At 30.7% G+C, this 14,351-nt stretch overlaps 1 protein-coding gene across 4 annotated transcripts in view; it reads right to left on the minus strand.

The window, feature by feature from the left end:
• LOC114131970 (calcium/calmodulin-dependent protein kinase type 1) overlaps window positions 1-13,780 on the minus strand; it is a 327,907-nt gene extending 314,127 nt beyond the window's left edge. For 2 of the 4 annotated variants that reach the window (XM_027997329.2, XM_027997328.2), the window contains exon 1: window positions 13,255-13,774. In XM_027997329.2, coding sequence (XP_027853130.1) covers window positions 13,255-13,358 — 104 coding nt within the window. In that variant the 5' untranslated portion in view covers window positions 13,359-13,774. Of the gene's footprint in view, window positions 1-13,254 lie in introns of all 4 variants that reach the window. The other 2 variants (XM_027997326.2, XM_027997327.2) reach the window with 2 other exon arrangements.
• Between the last annotated feature and the right edge of the window lie 571 nt (window positions 13,781-14,351).

Here is a 14,351-nt window from a genome sequence, read left to right on the forward strand (position 1 = left end):
TTTAAGAGCGGTGAGCCCGCAGTATAATAAATCATTAAGTGTATACTTTATTATTTACCACACAATTCTTTACTCCCCTGTACCTATGTAATATTATTATTATGACAATTAACCATCAGATATAAACTTCTTAAGCTCTTAGGTTTGCACTTTTATCCAAAACAATCAGCTCCTGCCCCCCCCCCACTTCAATTATTTCCCACCCGATTTCAGAGTTTAAGAATAAGTAAACAGCATTAATGATCAATAGGAAAATATTTAATATATTTATATATACAACATATGTACATTGTACACCACACAAGTACAATAGTAGTACTAGTTAAGGTAGTAGTTGATTTCGTCCAGAGTTTAATTTTTCTATTAGTTAGTTAATAGAGCCATAGAGTGGTAAACATTTTTTCCCAAAATATTTGATAGGTAATCGATAAGATATTAAAAAAACATAGACATCAATAAATATTTGGGTTAAATTCTATCCATCAACCCGTTTTAACTTTTTTCACGTGAATTTTTTTTACAAAATGTGTGAACATTTACACAGTATATTTATGATTTAATTAAAATATCCTATATTTTTTCATTATTATTTTCTATAGTGTATAACTAAAGATTCCGCTATAAGTGCTAAGAATAACATTTTAATGGTCGTAAAGTAATTTGTTTATGTATTAGGTAGTATAAAAAATTAAAAGACTGAAATGCTGAATAGTGGATTTTTCTAGATTGTTTAAAACAATTTTTTTTTAATTTTTTTTTAATTGTTCATTTCTTAGTTTTATATCACTACATCATTCGAACACTAAGTAAATATGTATATTGATATTCTACTGCAGAATCAGTTAGATGGTATTCGTCCATGGACACGATTTTTATTGTTTTGGCCTTTGCACTTTTATAATATATTATTTTGTAAGTAGGTATGGCCAACGAGTGTTGTTGTGTCGTTGCGTGGTTGTTCAAATCGTTCGCCTTCGAAACGGTGATAATGTTATTGTTTTGTACGGCGGTTAAAAAATACTAGATGAGAAATATTCATAAACATCACTTGATAGGAAAAATTGCGCATATTTTGAATTCATAATACAGAAAAAAACTAGAAATATTTTAATAAAATAATTAATAATTTTTATTATTTTATTATTTTTATTCGATGATTTATTAATCTATAAATTACTGTATCAACAAGTGCATGTTTCTTACTAAACCTAATATTACTTTAAATTACGAAACATCGTTTTCCTTTTTAAAACGATTTATAACTCTTTTAAGAACTTCCGAATATCAAGAAAGACTAAGTAGTAAGTAGTCCAACTATAATACAAATTGAAAAAAAAAGGCAAATATAATATAGAACAACTAGTTCTATAATACAATAGTTATAGTTCCCGTAACTTAAGCTAATTATAATTTATTATTATTATCAATGATTAAAATTAAAACTTGGAAAAATACTTTGTTACAATTTATAGTCAAAAGTTAACTTCTAGAAATACTCAAGCCTCAGGGAACTAGACCACATAATAAAAATATCGTAGTCCGTAGATATCGTGACGTAACCCTGCAGATAGAAGGTGTGCAGTATACCAGAATTGCTTTAAAATAATAATGCACAACATATTTTATGGGTTATACCAAAATTTGAATAAAGAATTGAATAATTACCATAAATAAAGTGTACCGACTTGGCTACTTATTTAGATAATTATGTGAATATATTACAGCGGGGAGGTTAAGTGTATTGTACAATGTGCACGGTGCATTATTAATTATACGTCAGTATACACAATTACAATACACTTATAAATGACGTATCCAAATCATGACCGAAAATGTTAATAATTACCTAAATAAAACAATATTGTGTGTAAGTAATTAGTAATTACCGACATGTATATGTAACATTAGTAACGTCCAGACATATCGAGCTTATTTATGGTAGTAGCAAATAGCAACCGCTATAAAGACACTTGTTCGACAAACAGATGACAATAATATTATATATTTATATGCATATTGTATATACTACATGTACACCTAACAAATAATATAATTATCTTAGTCTACCTCAGTCCACTATTCTACCTACCTATAACAATTCTGTAAAAAGTACTTTTAAAGAAAACCTTTGAATACGTCAACTAATAAGTACTTTTACTCAAAAAGAGTAAAAAACATTCAAATACAAACAATTCATAATAATTTGTAAGTTTTAATTATGTGCTGGAAATTGAAAATTTCAAGTAAATTCATAAACATAAACTTACAAGTGTTTTATTACGAAACGTTATAGCATTGATTTTATCAAGGATTCTATATAGCATAATAATATATTATATATAATCAATGGTTGTAGGTACGCTATAAATATTTTAAGATTTTTAAGACTTTAAGATTTGTAGGAACTACACCTTGCTAAACGCAATATCTTTTAACAACAAAAGTTACTAGAAAACTTCGAAAATATTATACATGGTTTTGGTAATAAATTATTAGATTGTGTCATAGGAATAATTCAAAAGTATACTTAAATTAAGTTTTGAATACTATTATCCAAATACTTGCCACTTGTGTACTTGAATACTTAACTAAACTGCCCAGCTGCTTTTACAACAGCAAATAATATAATACTTTTTATGTTTTTAATTTTCCATGTAGTTATAAGTTATAACTAAAACAATTTAATATACCTACTCGCACGATATTACCACGTATAGTCAACATAAACCATCGATAAACTTGGCTAGAAGTAAAACAATAACATTTTATGACCAACCGTTAACTACAATATCCATCCACAGACACAAATTAGGTATGTAAAACAATATCTAAGTACATATTGTCATAGATATAGGTATATCCGTAAATAATGTATATACTCCAAAATACCACATAGGTACCAACTATTTGGTTATCATCGGCTCACCAAACTTTTAATATTATACTAATAGAAAAAAAACATAACGTATGTTTAACGTATTTAGAGGTATAAATATAAAATTTTAATTTTCTGAATGTGATTAAAATTATTAATAATCAAACGGACGTGTCTAATATACAGAATTTCTAACCTACTCGTAATTAGATTACGTGTTCTTATATTACGTCATTTCATTTTATTTATTTATTTTTCAGTTAATTCATAAGTAGGTATATTGTACAAACGACCTAAACTGCTGTTTGTGTATATATAAAGTAAATTCAATATAATGTGTATTCCTATTTAACAGATTTCACGTCCACGAATAACATTCGATCTAATAGGTTGAAAATGTATAAATCAAACTATTATAATTAATTATACCTATCGGATATTGTCGATTCTACCGTTTTTTGTTACAGTAACTAAATACTGATTTATATACTTAATTTAATACTACTAATATTTTTACATAAACTTATACATTTATCAATTGATTATAATTATTACCAAGCGATTTATTAAAAATAAGAAAAATTACAGAATAGTATGGGCATCTTGCTTAGACCGGAAGTTAGAAACTCATCTCGATTCACTCACTTTAACTCAAGATAGATATTATAACATAGGTCTTGAAAACAATAATTAATCATTAAATTATTTGGAATATGGAATAAAATATTCTATAATGAAGAGCTAACTTCAACTTCAAGAGAAACTTTACTTGCTCTAAATTTTTAGAAAATGCTCAATCATGATCAATACATTTACGAATAAAAAAATATTGAGAAATTAAAAAAATGTTATATTTTAGAATAAAATCTAGATTATAATTTCTAACAAAACAAAAATAAAAAAATCATTATAAAATTAATACTATATTCTTTAATATACACATAAAATTAAAAATATTCTATGATTCGAATGTCAGTAAGATATTTTCTTTTAATAAAATAATTAAAGTAATACATTGGAAAAAATGTGTTAGGTATTTTCATTTTACATAACATATCAAACATATTTGACATTTTTCCAGAAGTTCTGTAATAAAATATAATATTATTATGCTCTTCTTGACATAGAACGGCGAATAATATTGACTATAAAGACTATAAAAGAAATCTTTTATTACAAGAACATATAGATTTATCTGAAGCTCTAGAGATTTGATTATAAAGTATTCACTTTAACGTCAGTCATAGTATTATTTTTGTAAGCTTTTACTAGTCCTTTGAAAATGATTTTTTGGTTTTGTCGTAAAGATCCAGTCAAAAATTATATTATAATATGATTTGACGAGTTAGTAGTATTTTCCATTACAATGAGGTCTGTACTCTGTAGACGAATGTTGTCGAGACGAATTCCAATAATAATGAGAAAACTCTGTTTATTGGATTAACTGACAGCCTAGAATTTTCGATCTTCATTCCCCACAATTATAATCTCCAGATAAATTCCCATAACCATTCATTTTGGACGTGAATTAATAATTATTTTTTTCGTTCTCCCAACTAGTCATTTTATTTTTAATATTCTATACATTCAATTAAAAAGAACAAAATAGCATATAAAAATAAATATATACAATATACATTTTGCAGGAAAAAATATTACCTATCATAAAATGAACAAAAGTGTTATACTGTGAATGCAATAAACTAATGATGGTATCATTTGATTATACGGCGCGAAATCATTCGTTTTATCGAAAACATGCTGCTCTTTGCGTTCTTACATCGAAGTCGTTAAAGCAGGACTTTTGTGTAATTTACATGGCACGTTTACGTACAAACTTTACGCACATTACATTTTTCAGGGTGAAATTCAAAAGGTACGTACCTATACCCGCCGTTTCGATCAATTACGTCGATACTGACGATTTTTGTTATATATTAAATGGAAATTAAAAGCATTTTTTAAAAACGGTATTAAAATACACAAACACATGTTACGGGTGGTATTGCTATTTGCACACGAAATCCTTCACAATTATTAGGCAATTTTTAACATGTTTCAAAAAAATACCATTCTTTAACAAATCTAACTCTTCAAAATTTGTACAGTTTTCGATTTGGTAGAATACTTTGTGGCTGATGCTCATCATGCACCCAAATAATATTTATACAGTACGATGCACTCATGATTATTTATTTCAATATGGATTATAAATACGATATAATATAATATACATTATAAATCATAAAAACGATATATTTTATTTTAATGCTAAAAATGTCGTGTACCTAATAATTAAATAATATCGGTAAATCGTCGACGTGCTGTGTTGTGGCTGTATTATTCAAAGGATATTAAAATTTATAATATTAATAATAAAACGTGGTCTATATACTTCTATACACACGCGGACACGCGGTACATAATATTATAATATAATATAAATTGTTCGCGACTCACACACGGCACAATAGCAATAGTTATCTATGCCGGGTATTATCTTCTAACGATGTCCGTCCGGCTATCCTTGTCCGGCAAGCCGCCCGCCGTAATTGCTCAATCAGTCTTCTCTCCGCCGTACGCCCGGCATTGTGCGGCCTTTGTTTTTGTGAACGGCCACCTTGTTCTACGTGAACCGTGGTACCCAAGTTTGACGTGTCGTGTGCCGTCCGGAGTATTGTCGGTTCCAGTTCCGAGCCGCTTGGTAAACAGAAGTGCCCTGTGATTTGTGACTTTTATATATTGTGCCCTGTGCGATTCATCAGCTGCGGTCGGCGCGTGTGCCGTTCGCCGGTGTCATATACATACCACGTGGTTGCATATCACCGTATTATCGGTTCGACGCGTTGCCGTTTAGCACTTACGGGCATTGACCTACGGCTGTGCTGAGGTTCAACGTCGTCGTACAAGTTGCCGGACCCCGTCGCCAATCAACATCGTGATAACGATCATATCACCTCGTCGACGCTATCACGGTCGTATTATTATTATCATTATTGACATTATACTTCCTTTGGGGCGGTTGCGTATAAATATTATTATATTATTATTATTTTGTTTATCATTTATTTATTGTAATTTGTGGAGACGTCCACTGTTATTATACTTATTAGTATCTTGATTACTTAATATAATTACTATTCGTAATATTTTCTATTATATATTTATAGTTATTTTTATTATTACGTAATACTACACCTTATAGTGCGAGCCATTGGGGACAACTGTTTAATAAGAGTCCTTTTGGCGAACATAAATAATATGTATATCCGGAGTGTTATTGTATTTATTAGATCGATGACGTTTTTCAATAGATTTCTAGTAGAGTTATATTATAGATTAAACATGATAACACATTATTGTAATTACTATATTCATAATAAGTCAAAAGTAATCATTAAAGTTGCTGAAATAATAATCAAACATCAGACGAAAAAAAAAAGTGATAAATGTATGTATAATAATATTATATTATCCCAACACCGTGTCAGTTTTTAAGCTACGCACTATATTATAATGTAATAATATTAATAACGTGACGAAATACAAAAAAACCAAAACATATCAATTAGTCTACAGGCAGAAGCACACAAATCATATTCTATATAATATAATATATATATTATAACTTAGGTAATATCAGTACAATAATATAATATATTAATTCAATCACACACGCAAAACGCGCATATACACATGGATTATCTGTCGGTGCCCTGGATGGCTATAATCGCCGTTTTACTGACGTAAACCCATAATATATATATGTATAATGTATATATATACCTATATATTTGCGGTGACCTTTGTACATTATTATATCTACGCGTTATCAAAACAATAAAATTTCTCTGTGGCAATGATGATAAACGAGTCCACGAGAAAAATTTTGTGTAAGAAAAAGACTAGAAAAAATAAAAAAATGCATGCGGGGCGTGGAATAATCACACCGTACTAGTATAATATGAACCTATTATTATTTGGGCTATATTATTTTATTAGTAAAATAATAATAGTTTTGCGAAAACCATTATTACCATTATTATTGCGATACACATATTAACAAGGCGAAATATTAGTACATTAGTGCAACCGAATACGTGTTACGGTGTCATACATTATAATATTGTTGTATTTACAGCGTTTGCGACCAGGGAAAAAACGTTTTCGGAAAACACAACGGCCCGAAGCCACGTTATTATAAAATTATCATACACTTCAACATTAGTGTTAACACATAATCTGATAAAGAAAATGATTTGTGGAGGAAATTTATTTCAAGCACTGGGAAATCGAGTAGGTACACTGCGCTAATATATTATTATAACAAAATAAAATAGTACAACTTTCAAGAAACAGCTCTGGATGACCTTTTCTGTTTTTTTTTTTCTAAACTAAAATTTTTACGACTACATTTTATGTAATTAAAAATGATCTATTAATTACAACTATAATAATGACGACAATGACGACGATAGACTAGGAACGCTCTTTTACGCTTACAGACAAAATCCACCACACTTTGTTAAACGCATTTTTTTCAGAAACTGTCGAAATCTTACGTTACATTTGTACAACATATTCCTTACTCTGGTCCATCTAACTGTATTACAATGGTACAGCGTGTTGACTTGATGAATAACAATTTATAACTGGTAGCGGATATAGATAGTTATGGACATTACCTATATTATTAATTTAAATTTAATAATTGTCACGAACGAATGTGATAATAATTATCTAATAATGACAGTAAATATTAAAAGCGACTTGTGACCCAAATACATCCAAATATATAACGAAAAAGGGTCTGAACCGAATATCAGCCTAGATTATAACAAAGTTACAGCCCGGGTATTTTGCGTTATATACCGACTCAATACCCATAACTAGTTTCAACTTGACTAAAATTAACCATTTTAAGATAATAAGATGTGTCTATTATACTTATGATATTACTGCTATAGATTTAATAACAACTACAGTAGAACATTGTATCTAATATAAATTTATAATATATTAATTCGGTATTATATTAGGTACATTATTATTATGGTTAACTGTTAATTAATAATGTCAGATGCAAATAACCAGATATAAAGTTACAAAAAAATCAAATAAGTATTTACCGTAGTTTTAATATAAAAAAAAGATATGACAACAAAATTAAATAAAAACAATAGGTAGGTAGATACTAATTTTTAAGCAAGTATCAATGTAGATGTTTGGTTTTTGGCATATTTCAACAATCATTGTAGTTTTATCGAAGTTCAATAATGTGTATGAAAATTAATAACACTATCGAGTATAAATATTATAATATAATAAATTTTACGTCTGAAACACAGTTACGCGTTGTCAGATAATATTATTTTAATATATAATACCAATAATAATAATAATAATATAAATTAAACATTGATTTCGGTAGAATTAGCGATAAGCTGCACACTCCGGTTGATTATTATTTATTTCGAAAGAGTATTATGAAACAACACTAACGGCAACGCGGATCTATTGTAATGTAGACGATATATGAATAGTATAGTATTAATTTATCAAAATAAATTTAATTATTTTAAAAACTAACCATGGTGATATAATCAAAGCACGTTGGGCATCTATAAAAATTATCACAATGTACATAGGTACCTACCTAATTAAAATTTAAAAAAAATAATTACACAATATCTAGGCTTTAAACTTTCAATTTAATTTTTGTATCTTTATTTATTTATTTATCAAATACCTAAATCATTTCTATGCATTATATCTATATACTATAAAGGTATTTATAATGTTAAATTAACCAAAAGTACGCATACATAATAATATTAAATTTTTTGTTTAATTTACCCATAAAAAGATTTTATATTTATTAAATAATATTTTAACGATTTTAATAATGAAAAATGAACGCATATTTAAATATGGTTTCAGGCACATAAAGTATGGACTTTGATAATATGATAATAATGCATACCGACGGTTATGTAAATACGTGTCAATATTTGAAGACGAGAACGCAAAATGAACAGTAGTAACAAACTAATACGCACTTGAAATTAGGCGCAGCTCGAAAGCATCTTATTAGTGTTTGAAAAAACAAACCTTGTTTGATTATAGTAATAGTAAAAAAAATCCGTAGGTTTGAAAGAAATCGGGACAATATTTCTATTGTTGTCGTCATTGCCATTAAAAATAACATAATACAAATTATTGTTTTTTACGCAATAATATTACTTGCGAAATGGTGGGGTGCGGCGTTCTATCAGGCTAAACGATATCAACGTATTGTAACATTATTTTCGTTAGTATTGGACTAGGACAAATGGATCAAATGTCTGCAGGCAACAAAGACGGCAGTTTATTTTATTTATGTCGTAAAAAATGAAAGAAAACCAAAAGAAAAAACGTAGATAGTAATAATTGTTTTTGTACTATACTTAACGAACGATGAAAGATCGTTCGCAGTCGGTCAGGATGGCTAGAAAAGATATCTAATATTAATAATAATAATAGAAAAAACGATATTGTCGAAATAGCATTATTCGTTGTTTTTTTTATACTAAACGATGTATATAATACGTAAATATAAGTAGCCGTTGGTGTAATACGTTTTGTAACGAGTACGGCCGGTGTTATGATATAATATTGTGGCGACGGTCATCGATAGGAGTGGCGGCAGCAACGGAGAAAATTAAAAGCGACACAAGGACGGCGGTCTTGTATTACCTATACACATTGCAGGCATGTACTGCAAACCTTCCAGGCTAGGAGGGGCACGCACAGCGACGCCAGAAAGTATCGAATTAATACAGTCGTAAAATTGGTAAATTTCAACGCGTAGGTAATTGAAAATTGAAATATCAAACATAAAAACAAGTTTTTTTTTTAATGAACCATATAATATTGTTGTTATCCATGAAACGATAATAATAGGTTTCTAGATTAGTCGATTCGGGAAATTTTCAAATTTCTAGACAGAGCATACATGTACGTATAATGTGCGTCCATTAGTATTTACCAAAGTGAATACAACTGAAATACCTACGGCGGAAAAACGGATTACTACAAGATTGGTCGACGTGATGGTATACATTTCACAAGTATTTCGGTAGACATTCACGAACGATCCTACAAGGAAAACTACACATTGGAATTTTAAAAGCGATTACCGCCCGCACTCAGTCTTTAATAATCCATATAGATAATAATATTATACAAAATACTTGCATCAAAATATCTGAGTACTTTTTCTATCCATAACCAGGCAATCACGTAATAATAAGAAAAAAAAAATTAACACAAGTCTTGTCTATTTGTTCTACCACTGCAGACTACAGCGGCGAGATGAACGATAGCGAACAACTGTCGTCTCTTCGAATAACCAAAATAACAGTAAAATATTAAAAATAAAGCAAGGCTGGAAAGTTAACGATTTTTAAAGTTAAATGTAAATTTTAGATTGTACTATAAAGACTAAGTGGGAATCATATTGCATACGAGTCTGCAATAATTAAGTACCACATTTTACGTCTTTTGTGTCTTTGGAAACCGTATTATTATTATTAGAAGTAGTAGTAGGTAGTAGTATTTATTGTTGGCGTGCGATAATACATCATTATCGTTGTACTGTCGAGTGTTAAATGCAGCGAAATCTATCTGAACCGACGACATGTATAATACCAATGTTGTACGGATCGATCAAAATAATATAATATAATAAGTAATAACTAATAACAATAACAAAAACAAAAACAACAACAATACGTTTATAAGAAAAAACACGTGTATAAATATAATAATAATAATACGTAACTCAGCGACGACGTTATATTACTATTATTATTATTATTTATTATCGTGTTTTAAGGCCGTTTGTCTGTAGCGCATGAATTAAATACGAAGAGACGAACGCGATGGTAGCTTATTGTACGACGCTCACGCAAAACCTGTGACCGAGACCGGGAAATCAGCTTTTAAAAATCCATCAGGTGTCACCACCGCCGCCGACGCTACCGTACCACGACGGATGAAAATGTTTACGGGTACAGTGGGCACACATTAATCGGTTATAGGTATACGAGGTAGAGGTGGTTTTAACCAATGTGGTACAACGGCCGTTATAGCGATGTTATCCGCGTTCGTGTGCCGGTTTTTTTCTTATTCATCTACCTATTTATTTCTACATACATTTTATGCCACACTATTGGTTTTTTTTACTGTACACATGCACCGTAACACAAGATATTTGTACATCTAGAAATGATAAAATATTACTATACGTCACCGTCGTGTCAGCCGCAGTGCGGACGTGTTTTGTAATCGACGCGCACTGCAAACGAATAATAATACGTCGTCGCAGCTAAAGAAGAGAAAAAACACACATCGCGAATTATTTGTCTCGCGTGCTATGATTAATAATTATTATTCGATATTCGTGCAGTGCGTGACGTTCATCAGCCCCTCCCGAAATTAGCACAACTGAAATACATCATAATATTGAATGTGGCACATTACCCTCTCCCCTGTTAATATAACAATGATAACTGCAAGTATTAGAACTTAGAAATTATAGAAGTATATGTTTAAGGATAATCAAATAATAACAGGTCAAAGACTTAAAACAAAATACAGTATTCAAATTATGTAGGAGTATCTAGCCAATTTTTTCATTAATTATTATTAATTAATTGTATTTTATTTATAATGTCTTATTTATTTTATTTTTTTAAAGTTACAATTTCGCTTAATTTGTTTTAAACAAAACCTACTTATTATTTTAATCTTTTTTATTATTACATTACTTTTTATAGTATCAAGTAAATAATGATCAATCGACTAAAAATAATAATTTCAACATATTCAACTAGGTAGATTTTTTTTTTTTTTATATGGTGGAAGCACTTTCAATTCCACCAAAAAATAGCCAGTAGAGAATTATCCATTTGCTCTTAATATTATGTGACGATTATATTGACCACGGTACTAGTGAAGATAATGATATTATAATATAACACTCATAATTATTATTTAAAAATGATTAATCATAAGCAAAGGCGCAGGCGCGTATAGGAAATTTTTTAAATAGGTACCGTAGTACTTGCAAGGATGAACAAAAAACAAGTAAAACCCGAAAACGCATTGGGTTTTTGAAACCGTTATAACGACGACGTTTGTCTGCGGGCCGTCTGTCTATACGTAAGTACGAGTTTTCATTATTGCATTCTCAGGCATTACTCACGAAGGCACGAACGTTATAAAAGTTTTGGTAATAGCATCGCAGTTATATATAATAAAATGCCGTTTCTAAAGTACTATAATGTACGTTGTACAGTGTGTCCAAAAAGTACTACATATAGCCCCAAGTGCCCCCGTGATGCCGCATGACACATTATTAATATATATTTTATTCGAAAGCGATTGTTATTAACGGTAACTTGTGTAAGAAAATTCCAACTTAACGATGGCATAATTTTCCAAAAGATTGCGGTTGAAAAAAACAGCTTTTAAAAAAACGGTTTTGATTTCCACGAAGATGACTAAAGCGATAGGACTTTTGAAACATATTATACTGTGCACTTATACTTACTATAAAAATGCGCAATAATCAAGAACTATAAAACTTATAATTTTACCTAATAATATTATTTATTTGAAATCGAAACGTGAGTTTAACTGTTTAAATACTATTAAAACCCACTATAAAGTTGTCATGATTATGTTATATGGGTAACGGGCACCCCGGAAATGTAGTACATATTACATTTCTGGGAACGGGGTGGAGATAGGTACCTATAGGCTATAATCAGGTACAGACCGAGTTTTTACCATTATCGATGAAATCGTTTTTGGTTTTCGTGAACTGAAAACAGACCTACCTATTTAATATTAAAATAATATTGCATATTTTCGACGTACCAGTGCTTGAAATTCGAAAAAATCCGTTCAGAGTGTAAGACATAGATAACACTATATGTAGAGGAAAGGAAATAGATAATACAGTAATATGGACGGAACCTGAGGCGACGAAGGCCTTAAGCTCCGGTTCTTATCGCACTGTCGCGTAAATCGCGAATTATTGAACAAAAGTAATCGGTTGAACGGCGTTAATAACAATATTATTATGTCAATAAGACCGAAAAATAAATAAATAAATAAAGCACAAATCTCGCGCCCCGTCAACGGACACGACGGAACCGACCGCAATTCCACGACACTTAAAAGTTTTCGCGTGCTTCATAATATGCAATTGTATTATTACAAACATTCAAACAGGCGGGTAAGCGGGCACTATGAGCGTTTTATACAAGGCACATGCGTATTTTAAATAGATTTTTTTGTATTATAATATTATGTGGACGGTTTGTACTCACGTGCCAAGCAGATCCTTTACGTCGTACTTGTCTTCGATGGACTGCGACTTTTCCGCGTCCTTCTTCGTTTTCTTCGACACGTCTTTTTTTCCGAACAGCGGCATGGCGGCCGTGCGTGTGTATTATATCTTTTAGCGCGGAAAACGACGATCGGAGCGGTTAGTTTTAAAAAGATAATCGGCACAAATTTTTTTTCGGTCTAGGACCGCATGACAAACGGACCAATGGAACTGTGGAAAATCCGTCACGCGCGGTAAACGAACAGATTCGCGCGCGAAGTATGGTATTACACCTATGGGTGTAATGGTGTTAAACAGGCGGACGTTAACTGATCACGTCCGGTTTTCCCGACGGGCGGCAACAAAAACAACAATAATAATATTACAGTGAAAATAATTAATTAGTTGTTGTTGTTGTTGTAGACACGCGAGCGCGTAAACAGCGGCTGTAATCGAAAGATGACCGTCGTCACGTCAGTGCGGTACGGCTGACGCGATACCACTGTCGAGTGTCGAACGAACAACCGCTGAACCACGGAGGAGGCGGCGGCGGCGGCGGCGGCGTACCGTACTGGCGCGCTACTACTGCTGTTGACCGAGCTTGGTGGGAACCGCGCGCGCGGGTCGTCGGTTCGTAGAATTATAGTTTATAATATTATAATACCTATTGCCTATTTTATGATATTTAATGATAATATTGTATTATTTTCGTTTTGCTTCTCCGACACGTCAAGACGCCAACTAAATCCAGCCGAGCCAACTGAAATTTCTTCAAAAGTACTATCGCTGTTTTTCACCGTTTTTAAAATGTTTAAGTATATTAATATTATTATTATAGATAATATTATCATTAGGCGGCTTATAATAATATAATATATACTTCATAGAAGTACTTCTCCCCGAATAGAACGATAAACGATAGCCGATAGGAGCAAATAATTTTATGTCATTACGCGTTTCAAGGTTTCAATAAAATATATCATTATTCGTTTATACCTGATTCTGTAGGTACCGGCGATTAAAATTATACATAAAATATTAGGGACCTTCTCGGAATCAAGAATCAACCGTTTTCTTGTTATTATCATTACTATTATG

This window comes from Aphis gossypii, chromosome X, assembly GCF_020184175.1.
Source record: "Aphis gossypii isolate Hap1 chromosome X, ASM2018417v2, whole genome shotgun sequence".
NCBI classification, from domain to species: domain Eukaryota; kingdom Metazoa; phylum Arthropoda; class Insecta; order Hemiptera; family Aphididae; genus Aphis; species Aphis gossypii.